Source organism: Anser cygnoides, chromosome 2 (genome assembly GCF_040182565.1).
Source record: "Anser cygnoides isolate HZ-2024a breed goose chromosome 2, Taihu_goose_T2T_genome, whole genome shotgun sequence".
NCBI classification, from domain to species: domain Eukaryota; kingdom Metazoa; phylum Chordata; class Aves; order Anseriformes; family Anatidae; genus Anser; species Anser cygnoides.
The window spans coordinates 53,395,611-53,411,625 of record NC_089874.1 but is presented as its reverse complement, the minus strand read 5'-3'; the positions used below and the strand labels follow the sequence as shown (position 1 = coordinate 53,411,625).

At 41.6% G+C, this 16,015-nt stretch overlaps 1 protein-coding gene across 3 annotated transcripts in view; it reads left to right on the top strand.

The window, feature by feature from the left end:
* The first annotated feature begins 1,425 nt into the window (after positions 1 to 1,425).
* Positions 1,426 to 16,015, top strand: part of RANBP9 (RAN binding protein 9) — a 39,485-nt gene continuing 24,895 nt past the window's right edge. For all 3 annotated transcript variants that reach the window (XM_066992084.1, XM_066992083.1, XM_066992085.1), the window contains exons 1-2: positions 1,426 to 2,317; positions 10,332 to 10,443. In XM_066992084.1, coding sequence (XP_066848185.1) covers positions 1,441 to 2,317; positions 10,332 to 10,443 — 989 coding nt within the window. In that variant the 5' untranslated portion in view covers positions 1,426 to 1,440. The remainder of the gene's footprint in view (positions 2,318 to 10,331; positions 10,444 to 16,015) is intronic.

The following is a 16,015-nucleotide window of genomic DNA, read 5'->3' as shown; positions in this document are numbered from 1 at the left end:
TTAGGCGTGACTAGGCTACTCTGCAAAGCAAAATCATTTCTAGCCAATCCATCTATTGAAATTCTCTGAAAGTCCAAAAGAACCCAAACCAAATAAAAAAAAAAAACAAAAAAAAAAAAAAACACTTAACAACCCCAAACCAAAGACATTTTGATGGACTAGTTTTATAGCATTTCAAAAGGCCTTTGATTAAATCCCTAAGCCAGAGACGACTCGAGCAGCTAAGTAATCACTGGGCAGGAAGAAAAGTGTTATCGCGGCTCAAAAACTGGAGACGGAAAACAAAGAGCAGAATTCAACAGCTAGTTTCTGCAATGGCAGAAGGTTAATGACAGCCTGCTTCAGGGCTCTGCAGCAAGTCTCATATTGTTGCTGTATTTACTTCTGATCTAGGAAGAGAACAGTATTGTGAGATAGCAAAATTTGCAGCTGTCATAATTATTTCAGTTAAGCAAGATAAGAGGGGACTGTGATGATGAGGAAGCCTTAATGAAATAGAATGGATCACGTAATGGTGAATTAAGTTCAATATTGAAAATGCTAAATAATGCATATTAGAGAGGAACATGAGTACTGCTTCTAAATCTGACAATTTCTAATTTATTTACATCGACTGAAAAGCAGAAGCCAGGCATTTATGTAAATATCTGTGTGCTCTCTCAAGTCCTCATGAAGCTGTAGTCAGAAAAGCTAATAAGCGAATAGAACATTGGAGGAATAAATAGCATACTGATTAATATCGAGTACTAAAATACCTCTACATAAAGGAATTTATTTTCTCCTCTGGAACAGTCTGCAGTATATCCTACCTCAGAAAAAAAAGTGATGTTAACAAGTCTCTGCCAGGAGCACATTGAGGGGTAAAAGCTTTTATAAAGTGTAACGTTTTAATAGATTTGGATTATTTATTTTACCGAGGTGGTAAATGACAGGCTAAAAGCAAACAGAGTAGTGAATAATGTCTTGGCACGGAAACATGGGGAGGTGGGGGTCGGCCTCTTCTCACAGGTAACTAGTGATAGATCTAGAGGGAATGGCCTCAAATTGTGCCAGGGGAGGTTCAGGTTGGAAATGAGGAGACATTTCTTCTCAGAAAGAGCAGTCAGGCATTGGGACGGGTTGCCTGGGGAGGTGGCGGAGACCCTGTCCCTGGGTATGTTCAAGGAAAGATTGGATGTGGTGCTTAGGGACATGGTTTAGTGGGTGATAGTGGTAGTAGGGTGATGGTTGCACCAGATGATCTTGGAGGTCTTTTCCAACCTTAATGATTTTATGATTATATAAGGCACAGGAACTCGATGGCAACAATCTCAAAATGGGTGATGTGAAATAATTTTTCACCAACCTCAGGTGTGCTGTGACACCTGCCTCAGGAAGTACCTAAAGCAAAAAACACGTTGAATTCAAAAAAGGGCTAGATGTTCATTCACAGTTACGCTTATGAACGTGGGAAATACATCTCCAGATAGTTTGTGCCAGCCAAACAGCGGGGTTTGTGTTGGCAGCTGGGCTTTGTCCGGCTGTGGGTGCTGCAGGAGCTGCCTGAGGTGCCGGGACATTTTGGTGACCACGGCCGGGAAATGGAACCGAGCGGGGGGCCCGCCCCCTCCCCTCGGAGCCCCGCCGCCGCCCTCACGCCTCGGGGAGGAGGCAGAGGAGGACGAGGAGAAGGAGGAGAAGGAGGAGGAAGAGGAGGAGGAGGAGCTGCGGGGCCGCGCACGGCGCCGAGGCGGGGCGAGGCGGGAGCCAGCCCCGGTGCTCGCCCTCCGCCCGCCTCGCTTCCGCCCGGCCCGGCTCGGCTCGGCCCGGCCCGGCCTTCACCGCCCCCTCCGAGCCGCCCGAGCCCCTCCGGGAGCCGCGATGTCCGGGCAGCAGCAGCAGCAGCAGCAGCAGCAGCCCCAGCCCCAACCGCCGCCGCCGCTCCCCGGGGCGGCCGCCGCCGCCGCCGCTCCCCCGCCGGGGCTCCCGGCCGCCGCCAGCCCCGGCCCCGCCGCCGCGCTGCTGCTCCACCCGCCGCCGGCCACCGCCGCGCCGCCACCGCCGCCGCCCGCAGGCAGCAGCGGCGGCGGCCCCTCGGCGCCCGGGGGCGGCGGTGCCGGGGCGGCCGTGGGCCTGCCGGCGGCGGGCGGCGTCCCCGCGCCGTTCCCTCACGGCGACCCGGCCCTGAACGAGCAGGAGAAGGAGCTGAAGCGGCGGCTCAAGAGGCTCTACCCGGCCGTGGACGAGCAGGAGACGCCGCTGCCCCGCTCGTGGAGCCCGAAGGACAAATTCAGTTACATCGGCCTCTCGCAGAACAACCTGCGGGTGCACTACAAAGGTGAGGGCCGGCCGCCCGGCGAGGCGCCCCCTGGCTCCTCCGCCTCCCCCCCCCGGGGGGCAGCGGGCCCCCTTTTTTCCCCTTTTTGCCCCATTTTCCGCCCCCTGCCCCCCGGCTGTTATGTAAAGCCCAGGTATCGCACTGGGGTTTGGGGCCGAGGCAGGAGAAGAAAGGCTCGGCGTGACGTGTCCCGCTGGTGGCAGCGAGCAGGAAAAATAAGTGTGTTTTTCTCTTTTTTTTCCTCTTCTCTTTCCTTCTCTCAAGAAAATCAAGGGTTAAGCGGAGTTAGAGCAGCCAGCGTTAAGCCATTAAACGCGGAAATGACGGGAGGGGAAAAGCGGAGAGAAAAACAGGGTTTATTTTTAAACTGTGAAAAATGGAATTAAAGTCACCGGTCGCAGGCTGGCCTGGCTGCGGGGTGGCTCGGAGGAAGGGCTGACAATAGGGCTTCTGTCCCTAAAGGTGGCTTTGTAACTTTGTGCTCACGGTTCGAGTTGCTGCTGCTGGGAGGAGAGATAAAAATCAACGTATGTGCTTGCAAAAATCCGCAAGAGGCAACAGTAGGAGAACGTAAGTGTTGGTTGTTATGAAATGTCATAAAACCTGGAAACAGAAGCGTATGCTCTGACCTGAAAAAACACAGCCACATCTGGTGTTCTAGGCCCCGGTCCTAAAGTAGAAGTGTTGGGGATTCAAAACCACTTCTGAGTTGGCTGCGAAGAACTGGATCTTTTGTCAGTCCGTAGGCAAATGAGCGGAATGGGAGGGGAGAAAAACAACCTTGCAATTACCCTTTCTCGGAGTTTACAGTGGTGAAATTCAAGTGAAATCTCGATAAACATGTTACTGTTTAATCAGAGGAGGAAAACGGCGACACAAACACATGGCAGGATTTGGCTCCCGTGAAAGGATTAAATGTACCCCTCAGACTTTTTTTTTTAATAGAGAGGCTTTATTATTACATACAGAGCGCTCTGTTAAAATGCAAAGTTTAAGGCACCGTACAAAGCTAATAAAGGGGGCAGATGACTAGCTATAGCGCAAGTTTCTGGGAGGCACTGAGTGATCTAAGGACATGTTATTTAATCCTCAACTTTAAATTTCCTGGCTTTTGTTCAGTTTTTTATGATCTTGTATTTTTAGAAGCATTTTGTATTTTCTGCTGCTTAGTGGCTGCAGCTTTTTTTTTTTTTCCATAGGATGATCATACCTTTATGGCCATCAAGTTCTTTTGTTGTTTTGCTGTTGTTTTTTTTATTATTTTTTTTTTTCATTTGACCTACTCTTTTTGCTCATAAACTAGAACTTAGAGACTCTTGTCTGCCAGTGGCATTGCAGAAGTATATTTTCAGGCTTTGTTTGTGCTATCGCTTTTTTTCCTTTCCTCTCTCTTACTATTAAAACAGAAATTTGTTCCTTCAAAGAAATTACAAGAGGCTCCACATGCTTCTGAAGTAGGGGTAACATAGGAAGTACTGTGGGTACTCTAGCAGAAGCCATAAAGCACAGCTGGTAGGTTATAATAATAAAATACCTTTACTCTGGCTCTTAAGTAATAGTAAGTGATGAAGGTTGAAGAGTTCTTAAATTAGCCCAGAGGACTGTGAAAAGGAGAGGTGCCAATAGAACATGAATACGTTTTTCTTTCTCCTAACTGCAAATGGGAGTGAATGGCCTCTTAAGAGGCCCATCTTTTCATCCTGGTAATGTAGTGAAGGTGGCTGTTAGGGCAGCCCCGCATAGCTGTGACCAGCCTGGCACCTGGAGCTGGTACCTGGGCTGGGCGGTGAACTACTTGGGAACTGGGGGGAGCACTAAAACTTCTCCTTTTTTCCCTTCCCTGGATTCTGCAGCCCTGTGAATATGATAAAAGGGAGAAAATGAGGAGGTTCAGTGAGGAGAATAAGGGAAGAGAGCATGCAGAAATGTGGTTAGTGTTGTGAAATGTCGTCTCTACAAATCAGTTGCAAGTAGAGGTCTCAAAAGAAAGCAGAGCATCTTCTGGTAGAATATCGACACTTTCAGTGCTGCTGTCTACGTAGCCATGAAAGAATGGTAAACCTCTTTGTAAAAACAAAATTTGAATCGCACATTGGGCACAGATTAAGATCTGTTGTATTCTGGACCAAGATATCCAGGAAAGGGGGAGAAGACTGGTCTGTCCAAAGAAGCCAGTAATGAAAATCAGTTCTGTTTACTATTATGGTAATTGTACACACTCTCAATCTTTCCCTGCTGCCTCTGTAGCTTTCTGACCATAGAACTGTTTTTCTGGAGTAATTTCCTCCTGCCTGTGACTGACAGGAGACACTTCTTCTGGCAACATCAGTGCTTCTCTTCACCCTGGATGTGTTGGCGGTACTTGCATCTGAAAAAAATGGTGCGTCGAGGCATGGAACAATCAGGAAAACAACACCTTCGAAGTCACTTTTTCATATAGCTTTATAATTTTAATGAGCTGGTGTATTGTGAGCAGTGACACTTTTCTTGGTTTGTAAGAGAAACGATGGTCTTCTCTGTGCGATTTTGAAGATTCTTCTAATTTTCTTGCATACCAGTGGACAACTTGTACGGAAACGTGAGCTGCAGTAGATGTCTTTTTCTACCCGTTGGCAGCTGTCGTGCTTTGTACTGCATTTCTGGACCTGAAGCTTTTTGCAGGCATCCTAGAGAGGGCGTAAAAGTCAAAACTGCCACAGAACCAGGTATTGATCAAGGGGTGAAGATTTAAAATCAATCGCATAGTCTGGCTTCAGGATAACAACTCTTTAAACTTTGTTGGGGTGAACAAACCCCAAGGATCAGTGCTCATATTCTTTTGTTATCTCTCAGAATCGCAGTGTTACTTGAAAAGGAAAACCTCCATGGGGAGGTGGTTGAAGGGAAGATGCACTGACAGGCATGTTGTTTACCAGAACAAGTGTAATTTCTTTCCACAGTGAGTAATTCTGTTACACTTTTACAAATTCTGACTCTTGATTAGGAAGCTTTGTCAAAATCTGGATATGAAATACATAGTATTGGCATTAGTGATACTGTAATACATTAAAGACTATACCCAGGGGTATTTTTGGTTTTAGATGGATGGATGTATCTTTCTGTGTTGCTGCCAGTTAGCTGTCCAAGCTGATAAAGTTAACGCTGTCCTTGTGACTGTTGTTTGTGGTATATCTATGTAGGGGAGAAGTGAAAAACAGTATAAAAAACTAAAATTTGTGTAATCTCACATAATTGTCATATTAACAGCACTGAGCTGGAGGTAAGTCGTAAAGGAAACAGGGTTCAGACCAGTGTCTGCTATGTGTAAACCATTTATTACACAAAATATATAGCTATTAAGGTAAGACATCTTTAAAAATATTTCTACATATTTCTACAGTCTTCAGAATTACTACGTGGATCTTGTGGAAAAATAACAACTTCATAAATGGTGTATGTAATGTGAATGTTCCAGTAGACAGGCAAGCTGTTTCCAGTAGATAATAATCTATGCAATGTAGTATAAGGAGATAAAAATATAGACAGACCTAACCAAGGCTGCAGCCGTGAAGGAAACTGTATACAGAAGTGTGTAAACAGAATAAATCATTAGTGATTAAAACCGTGGAAGGTCCTCTAGTAACTTCACTTAACTTGTCTCGTGACAATTGTCCAAAAAAAGCTGAGAAAAGTTATGCAATTTTGAGTAAGCAGCCATTGCGTGAACTTGCTCTGATGTGTCACAGGCCAGGAAATCTTAGCCAGACACTTATTTACAGTTCAGTTGCCTTTGAACCGTCTCTGGTGCCAAACTGAAAGAATTCTATTTTATTTTCCAGTGCAAGCTCTGCCTCTCAACTTCTGGAACAAACAAAAGGGGATTCTATAGCAATAATTGTGTTGTCATTCAGTGAGGCAAGGCTTGTGTCAATTTTGCTGGCAGAAAACACTTGAAGCACATTCAGTACTCAGTGTAAGACACAGTACACCATGTCTGCTTTGGACACCCTTGGAGCTCTGAGATGTCTTCCTTTGTTAAATGGGGGGGGCAGAGTTGAAGTCAAGTCAGTAATTTGTGCAAGTCTTTTTTTTTTTTTTCTGGTCTCAGCAAAAACTTCTGATGAATTCAACAGAAGATAAGGCCTTGACTATTTTATTTCATCAGTCCAAGTAATTGAACCACCTGTTGGAAATAACTTCAGTTAAGCTTATGTAAACTTCATTTAAGGATTTAAACTGTATAAACTCATTTACCTTTGAGGTCAACACTCCTGCAGTTTCTGTTGGACTGTTTGGTGCGTGTGCACAATGCACTTATATTTAGGTTCAGAAAATAGGTTTTTGAAAGTTGAGATTTCCTCTCCAAATATGTTTTTATCTGAGTTGTTTTTTTCACGTAGGTGGAATTTAAATTTAGAATGATTATTTTTACCAAAAGCAGTGTCATTAGTCCTTTAGCATGATTAAATTGAAATTAATGCGAATGCTTAAAAATGTTTTTTTTAAAAAAAAAAAAAAAGCTTTACTTATGGTAGACTAATAGTTGTTGAACACTTAATGAAAACCAAACAGAAAACATTTCTAGTGATTGAACATATCTATGACAAGGGTTACTGTGCAAAGCTCAAGCTCTCTGCATCTGATTTTCCTTCTCCCTCCTGTGCGTCTGTTTGCAGAATTCTTATTTTAATGCTGAAAATGATAAATTTTTAGTGTTAAACAATATGTGCTTTAAAAGTATTCTCTTTAATACTTGAACTGTAGCTTACAACTATGCAAGAACTCTGCTTTAGGTAACAGAGGGCAGTGTTCGTATAATCTACTACAGGCATTTGGGACTGTTCAGAAGTTCAGAGTTGGGTGTCTGAGTTCCTTTGTACTCAAAAGCAAAGAAGTGGGGATTCAGATTACCAGAGAACACGGCAACATGATGTCAGGTGTGTTTCCCTCTCCGTTTCCAGCCATTTTAAGGTGAAGGACGTTCTGAGCAGAGTGTGGTTTCTTAGTTAATTCCGTCTGTAGGAGTTTGCTCGTTGTCTCCTTGGACACTGACATCCTTTGGTAAGAAATTCTGCAGCTCAGCAGCCCTCTGTGTAAAGAGCCTCGTTCTTGTTTTAAAGCTGCCTGATAACCAGCTCCTCTTGACTCTTCCTCGTGTAGTCCAACATAGCTTGGTAGTAGTGAAGAGCTCAACCAGTGCGTTGGGACGGCATGGAGGTATCTGGAGTATTTGAAAGGAGTCAACTGTTGGATGCTGATAACTGTGCTGTTATAAATAACTGTAAGTAACTGTAAATAACAGCAGTGTGCTCAGGTAGTAAAATGGGATTCATATGAGATTACACTAAAAGGCCAGCAGATCTAAATTTAGGGTGTCTTTTGTGTTTAATGGGATGAAAGTAGTTTTGGGCACTGACTTCCCCAAGCATGTTGCTTCACCACATGAAGTGTTTGGCAATGCTGGTAAGGTATCCTGTTACTTCTGCTCCTGTGATGACCTCTTATTTGCACTGTGACAGCTGTGTGTGGCTGCGAACGGGATCAGGGAACTGATCTGCTGTTTAAAAAATCTGGTAGTTTTCTTAAAGCCAGATCGGTTAAATCAGTCCTGGTTCATGGTGTGGCCTTGCAAATATCTGCCTGGACTGGGGAGGGAGGTGTGAGAAGGAGACTAGTTTCAGGAAGAGGTGCTGAGAGTATCTTAAACTGGTATTGTTTCCGAACACTTAGCGATTTCACACACACAAAAAGGTCTCCTCCATAATAGGTATACATTTTCAATAATATTTGGCTAGTTGCTAATGTTTTAGCCTTCTATGTGGAAGACTTCTCCAAATAAGGAGACTGACTCGAAGTGAAACTACACAGATTGTCAAGTGCATAGAGTAACCAAGGGAACTTCTTTTTAGTCTATTCTAAAGTAAAAAGCTAAGGACATTTAAAAAAGAAAGTCTCTTCCTGTTCCACCATTTTTAAACTGATTTATCATTTAATTGGAGGTATCTGGATTAAAGGGATCTTTCAGAAGTTTTCATGTTCTGTCCATAAAGTTTTGGGTGGATGTTTAGCTGAAGGATTCCTGCATACTTAAGCATGATAATTTAATTTATAGTGGCTAAATAGTGAGCAACCAGCACTGGAAAACCGAGGAAACTTACAGAAGCTGTAGGATCACGTACTTGGTTATCGCCTTGGTTGACGCAGCCTGAGGAAGCTTACCAGTGGTGAACAATAAAATATTGCATGCTGTCTTGTAGATACATGGAGTAAATTACTGCTTTATTTATTAGCTGAGACTTCTGAAAACAGCATGCATAAGGTAGGTAATAAGCTTAATACAGTAAAACCTGTGAGGTGATCGAAACATCTTTATATAAAATGTTTATTAATGACATACTGAAGTGAGCAATGCATTCACACCCAGAAAATGAAGGCAGCTGGCTAGTTGCCTTAAGGTAGTAACACACTGAGGCAAGCTAGTTCTATCAGAAAACCTGTGTGGGTTAAACCTAATCTCAATGACTAAAGAGTTTGCTGTGCTAGCAAAGTTTTGCATGCAAATGCAATCACAGTGAAGTGGAGAGATTTCCTTGTCTGGCTATGTTATTTGTTAAGAGGTGGTGGGTGCTAGCTCTACAGCAGAGAAGCATTTGCTGGTTTAGCAACATTTACACTAGAGGGCTCTGTAGCTAGAAGTTCAGTGGTGTAGGTGAGCTGTGCCTGGTCTTTCTGGCTGGCTAGGCCATTTAACATTTTTTCTGCAGTTTCTTGCTTGCTGTATGACTGGGCTTGCTGCACGTGAGATGTGTTTAATCTGTGCCTGAGCGATAATTCCAGTGTTACCACTGGGAAGATGGGTTGTTGTTTTTTTGCATATGCAGATTGATTGTCATCCAGGTGCAGTAGGCCTTCCTGTCTGGGCTGGAGTGCTGAGGCCTGAGTGGTTCGTACAGCGCACTCAAAGCAGCATCTCGGATCCACATCACGACTGGGTGTGGGATCTGCATGGATTTTTTGTATGGCTATGACAATCCTGTGCCTGGACAAACTGCCTTACTATTGAAATATCTCTTGCCAAAGTCCAATATACTTTCCACCTTAGTTTTTTTTTTTTTTTTAAAAAAGGTATGTCCTGTGATCCAGTGCGTGACTTCCACACAATAGCTGAGGGATTTTGATATGCCCAGGGAAGACTGGGCTTGCTTGAACAGGTCGCTGGTACAAGAAGTCACCTGGCCAAAAGCCTGCTTCCAAGTTGTGTTTGGAACAAAGGGCTGCAAGGAGGGTGATGCATTTGGAAAAAATCACTCTTAGTGGCTTGCAAGTGGCTCTTGGGTTTAAGTTGAACATCCTGAGAGTAGACAGGAGCAGGCATTGGGCATTTTTGTTGTAGCAGAGCAGACATTTAGTGAGATTTATTTAAAAAAAAAAAAAAAAAAAGAAAAAAAAAGTAGGAGCTACATTAACTCAGTTGCAGGCTGTAATGTTAATGCTGTCCTGAAATAGCATTCAACAAGTGGAAATGAATTACAAGTCATACATTATATGGAGTGATTGATGTTTATTCTGAAAGACTTGAGAATTTGAGTATATTTTCAATAACTTGAAGACTAGGTGGCAGTAAGCATTGGAATAAACTTGGTTATATCATTGTTCAGTCTGTAAAAAAGAGTAAACCCTGCGTGTTTGAGAAATCATGCAGTACTTTTAAAGCCAGGTAGGCTTTTCTCAGTTGTATTACTTAAAGCAGTGAAACATCATTTGCTAGCTTTCTTCTAGATAATAGTAGAACCTGTTAGAGTAATATGTCCAGAATTTCTCGTAGCATGCTTAGTTGCAGTGCGTGTGCCTACAATGGAAACTTAATTTTGGAAGAAAATATTCTAGCGTAAAAACAAGGCTAGCTAGAATATTGTAAATTTCTTGCCCTCATAAGCCTTTTGTTTTTGAGTAGTTGGTGTGTGTACTTTTTGAGTCATCTTCTGCAGTTACTTAAAATACATTTTCATTATTTTGAATGTAATTTCTTTTTCAGGTCATGGAAAAACTCCAAAAGATGCTGCTTCTGTTCGAGCTACACATCCTATACCTGCGGCCTGTGGCATATACTATTTCGAAGTCAAAATTGTCAGTAAGGGAAGAGATGGGTAAGCATTGAATGCATTATTAATTAATTATTACATGAAATACTGTCTCACATCATCTTTCTTTCAGTCAACAGATGTCTTTGGTATCAGTGCTTTTTTCATATCTTAACACTTTTCATGTAGCTTAATTCATTATTCATGAGAAGTTGCACTCTGATATTTGGTGAAGTGAGTTGGCTGTAGTATTAATTATCCACAAATCAGTGTACACAATAAATACCATAATAACATCTTATTTTCTCTTGACAGAGAAGTTGGGGATTGAATGACATAATTTGAGCCTGCCATTACCTTTAAGGGTGCTTTTTGACTACATGGGTTTACAGACTTGTAGGTAATTTTTGGAAAGTGTTTAGGGTGTGTAGCAGACAAGCTTATCTCCGCAGTGCAGTCTTTTCACACATGCCATATACATTTAAAAAAGGAAAATTAACCTTAAAGCTACTTCTTAGTGGACAGTAGTAAGAATGAAGGGTAATGCTCTGAATGGATACCGCCATCCATTTGAGGAATTTTGTCACTATAGAAAGAACAACTTGGTGAGGGAGTATAGCTGCTGTTTCCCAGAATCCACCTGAATTACCAATTTGTTGAAGCGTAGGTGATAGACAAGTTTAACTCTGAAGCAGACAGAATCTTATCCATGAAAGTCTTTAAGCGCAAATAGGGTCTTTGCTAGAGCACTTCAGTTTCTTTCACTTCTTCTGGCACAGAGTGTGTTTTAATCCCGAGGCATTGATTACGTTGCCTGTGTAGGCCTATATGAGCAATACTTCTTTGTAATAATACGCTGTAGTATTTACTGTGGTACTGCTTCAAGGTTCCAGTTAGGTTTGAATGTCATTGTCTTAGGTACTGTACATACATGTTGAGGATACTTATGTCCTGTTGCGAAAATAAATCTTGACAGAAAAGAACTTTCATAGTTTTTTGGATGAAGTTCAGTACCATTGTCTTTTCCTTGTCTGTCTTGCTGCTGTTTTACTTTCATTTTTCCAGAGTTCTATAGGTCTTCTGTAAGTCAAAAAACAGTAATCAAACTGTTGGTTATGGTATCGTGCGGGGATATTTTGAAAGATTAGCCTCCCGGTGTTACCACTGCCTTTTAGAGGTGGTTGTGATGGTTTGTTATCAGTTCTGTCCCAACAGTTTTCTCTGGGAGATTCCTTCATAGCAAAGATCTTAAACCTGCAGTTGCTTTTATCACGGTTTGAAGACCTAAGTATTTTTAAATTGCGACAATAGTAACTAGTGTTTCAGGTAATGCTTTGCTGTCAGTTTTAGGAACAACTTTTTTGTTTTTGCTTTTTAATTCCTTAAGCACTTAAAATTCTGGCCTGTTGCTGGCAGTGAAGTAGAGATCTGTATCGTGATAGTTAAGTAGAGATTCGTATTATGATTTCCTAGTGATGCACATGTCTCTTTCTGAAACACATTTGTGCCTAATTAGTTTAGAAGCTTTTTTGAAATGATGTTCTTTTAAAGTGCTGCTCATGTGTGTATGGGGAAGAGGACATCATTTTACCGAACTCTTCTGACTTTTTACCCTTAGACCTCTATTTGTTGCTTTTAATCACTTCTAATGCAGAAAGCCATTCAGGGCAATCCTTCAAAAGTGGAATTCACCTTCAAGTAAAGAATTTCAAGATTTTATACTTGAAAGGGTTAATTTTGAGGTGCACATAGCTCATACTTGTGAAGTTACCTGCCAAGACTGTTTAAGAAATCAGAGGGATTTTTTCATTCAATGGCAATACATGACTACCGTGCTTCACTCTTGTGACCTCTTCCTTTGGTGTCACTTTTTGCAATGTCATCTGTGTAATGGACCTGCTCATTTTTTACCTTATGTAAGATATTATGGGTGCTAGGGAATACTATGCACCAGAACCAAGGCCAAATCTAGTTTAGGTGGTGAAGAGCAGGAGCTGACATGTGAAGCCTCACTGGATGTGTCTATCTCTAGATCTTGCTTTCAGGACCAAGAGGTCTTTGACTAGATGCAATGCGGATCTTGTGATTCTCTGTTCTGCTGCATTCAAACTAATAAATTCTTCTGAAGTGAGTAAACTGGGGAGTATAATGCAGGGGCATACAAGAATGTCTACAGAAATCAGTTTGTCTGATAGGGTTTATTAGTTCTTTCTCACTCCCTGTTGTGTATCACCTGGCTGGGTCCGTGCGCAGTCTTATATTTTTTTCTTCTTGGCATCTGGTAATGGGAACAGAGTTCACAAAGACCATACCTGTAGGGGAATAGCTTGTAACTAATATGGTCAGTTACTTCAAATGCCCTTACTGTTGCAAAGCATCTGTTCTCAAGACCTGAGCCTCACTGTGGAAACACAACAGACTTCTTTTATGGTATTGTTTAAAATAATAAATCCTAGACTACCAGAGGCAACTCGAGTGTCTGCAAGCTTCAGTACAGCTTGCAACCTTCATAAATGCCAGTGGATAATATGATACTGTTTATTTGGGGTTCCCTTTTGGTAGCGGCATTTACTTTTTATATTTGTTTTTATAAGCTTAGCTTAAAGTATTTAATCAATGAATTATGTTATATGGGCAAGTCTAGCAGCATTTATGTTTGTTTGTGTACTTTGCTTAGCATGACTTGCCTCAAATCATCAAAACCCTTTTACAAAAAGCCTAGTCTAGGAGATCTTTTTTGTTACTGTGGCTCTGATTTGGAATATGATTTTGAATATCTCATAATTCCTCAGCAGTCATAAAACTGATTCCTCCTCCTCCAAAGGAGCACAGCTGTTTGTAGTATAGGGCATAGACTTGACATGGCTTCAAGTGTGGCATGTTGTAACTGTCTAAGAACAGAATTGTTTTCATTGCACTAATGATTTAAGTCACTAAATTCTGTATGCATTTGGGGATGACAGTCTTGAGTAGGAATTTGAAAGTGTGTAATATATTAATTTTGTACATGTTCATAATGATCTCATTATGAAGTTCATAGGCGTTATGGACATACTGAAGAAACCATGAAGGTGGTCTCAGTAGGAAATAAGAAATAGATATGGAGGTTCATGTTGCAGAGCAGATGAAGAGTGAAGTTGGTTTTTGATACTAAATGAGAAGTGATAGGGCTAAATAACAACTGATGGTAACAGATGAGAAAAAGGGAAGTGAGAATGATGCTTAATAAAAGGTTGAAATAACTTTCAAACAAAAACTGTCTTGGTATTTGCACAGTGTTTGGCGTGAAGAGTCGTAAGATCCTTTATGTGCTGCTACAGTACAGATATGTGAAATAATTCTTACTTTTTTTAGTTCTTGTTAAAAGTGCTAACCAGCTGTCATGTTGTTCTGTAAATATTTTCTGTTCTGCATTTCTTCAATTTTCTTCTTTAATTTCATGCCTCCTTCTGCAGTCTAAGGAGCTCTCTTTGTTTACATTCTCCTTTTATATTCTTTTGCTTTGTTTGGCCTCATGCGAAGCATTATGGACAGGGATGTGAGTGATTAGAGATGATAACAGCAGATGAGTAATGGGTGTAGGTAAGGGGAATAGTGCTAAGGTGCTGATTAGAAGGCATGGTAGGAAGAAGAGTATTAACTGCAATAAATTATGCCTGGATCACTATTGAAATCTCCAGTTAATAAAAGCATATTAAAAACAAAACAAATGTGTAAGTCAAATTAAAAACATACAGCTAGACATAGTTGTAGCTTTAAATTAGGCCTTCCTAATCTCATAACAGTGTTCATTTGAAATTGCTTTATCGGAGAACCAGAGGTTGTGTATGTAGGCTCTTTCTGTAATTTCTTAATATAGTTCTCAAAAGAATGAGACAGGCGTTGTGTGGCTTTTTGTGCACAACTCTGGATTTAGTTTCATCCAAGTTTCTAGGGTGGAGGCTTAATTATACCAAACTACATCAGTGGTCTAGGAATGGATAAGAGCAAGGGTGTGCTAAGTCCTATGGACCTGTTCTTGTGACTTGGAAATCAGTTACAATACTAAACTTACTGTCTCCTCACTTTCCAAAAATGATGACATGGTGGCCATTCACTTAGCTAGGTAGCTATATGCAAATGGGACTTTTTGCAGTCTCTCTCAGATCTTGATTTCAGTTTCCTCATGCTGCCTTTTACTGAGTTGAGATGTGCTAAACTTTCACATACATATCTCCTCTGGCTTTGTGTAAAGGGGTAATGCCTTACAGCCCCACATCTTATTTCAGATACCAGTAAATGTTTCCCGCTTTTACACAACTGAAAGACATTTGCATGATGCTCTCATAGTTTATGTAAAGTACAAATGTTAGTTGCAGTTTCTCAGGGCATCCTTCTGGACCAGTGTAGAGTTGCCTCATCTCTCAGTTAAGAGTCTGTGGGCTTTGCTTTGTGCTCCTTGGGCACACTGGGCATAAGCGTACTCCAGTTCCACTTTACAAGGGGCTGCATCAAGGGTGTCCGCTGGCCACCTGGCTTCCAGGAGCAAAATGCTGTCCTGACATATTATGTTATAAACAGCTTGTGTGATTTACTGCATCCGTTTCTGCAGGAATTTCAGTCCTAGGCTTGTTGATTCTTGTAATGAATCGCTCCTTTTCCAGTCAGGGCAGTGGTTTTCAAATGTTTCCAATTCTTATTCTAAGCCGTGGTTTGAATGCTTTGTGGTGATTGAGCCATGAGAAGAAGCAGTCTGAGCACTCACTGAGGTCTCTTCCCTTGTCCCAGTTTGTAACTGTTTGTGTTAGTTACATGATAAACCTGATCAGGTAGCTCGTTCTCCAAAAGTTGGCCTCAAGACTGAGTTGTTTTTCAGCATGATTAGTTGTCAGCATGTCTGTTTGTATGGCTTAATGAGTAGGTATGGCAGCATAAGAGAGAGGGACTTGAAGCAGAAATGGGCGTCTGCCAGGTGGGGAGGGAATGCTACTTTTGGTCATGGTACTGGCCCAATTAGTGCTAGTTGCTAGCAATGGGCAAATGATACAAACAAATGTCATTTATTTCTCAGCAGTCTTTCATGCTTTTAGAGCCACTGAGGAAGATGTACACTTAAAATGAAAAATCCTATAAGCAGACACTTTTTTAAAAGAATGAAAATAAGAGTTGTGTTTAGTTGTCTGGAAGGGGAAAAAAAAAGCTAAGTTTAGAAAGTCTTTAGTCTTTTAGCAGGTAGGCTAGCTTACACTTCTGAGAGTGTGGTTGTTTAGTCTGTAGTGTGGTCATATTGATGTAGATCTTCATGAACAGGCTTTGTTGCAGGTGTAAGATCCTCTCAGTGTTCTATACTAAAATAAAATGTTACTACAGAAACTCGTGCAACTATATCAGTGTTTTTTTTTGCTAGTGTTGTTGATAAGGCCATAGGCGTCTGTAGGATTATGGCTGTTTTTAAACGCTGTCCATACAATCAGTCATGTTTTGGCTGTATTTTGCAGTAAGCATTGTATATGTGGTGAGGCGAATGAAGAACTGAGTGACTGTAGGTGAATGAAGTAATAAGAAATAACTATCCAAAGCAAACAAATAACCATCAGAATTAAGTTTCTGTTTCCATGACACCCATACCTATGGTTTAGCCTGAATTTGAATGTGTTTG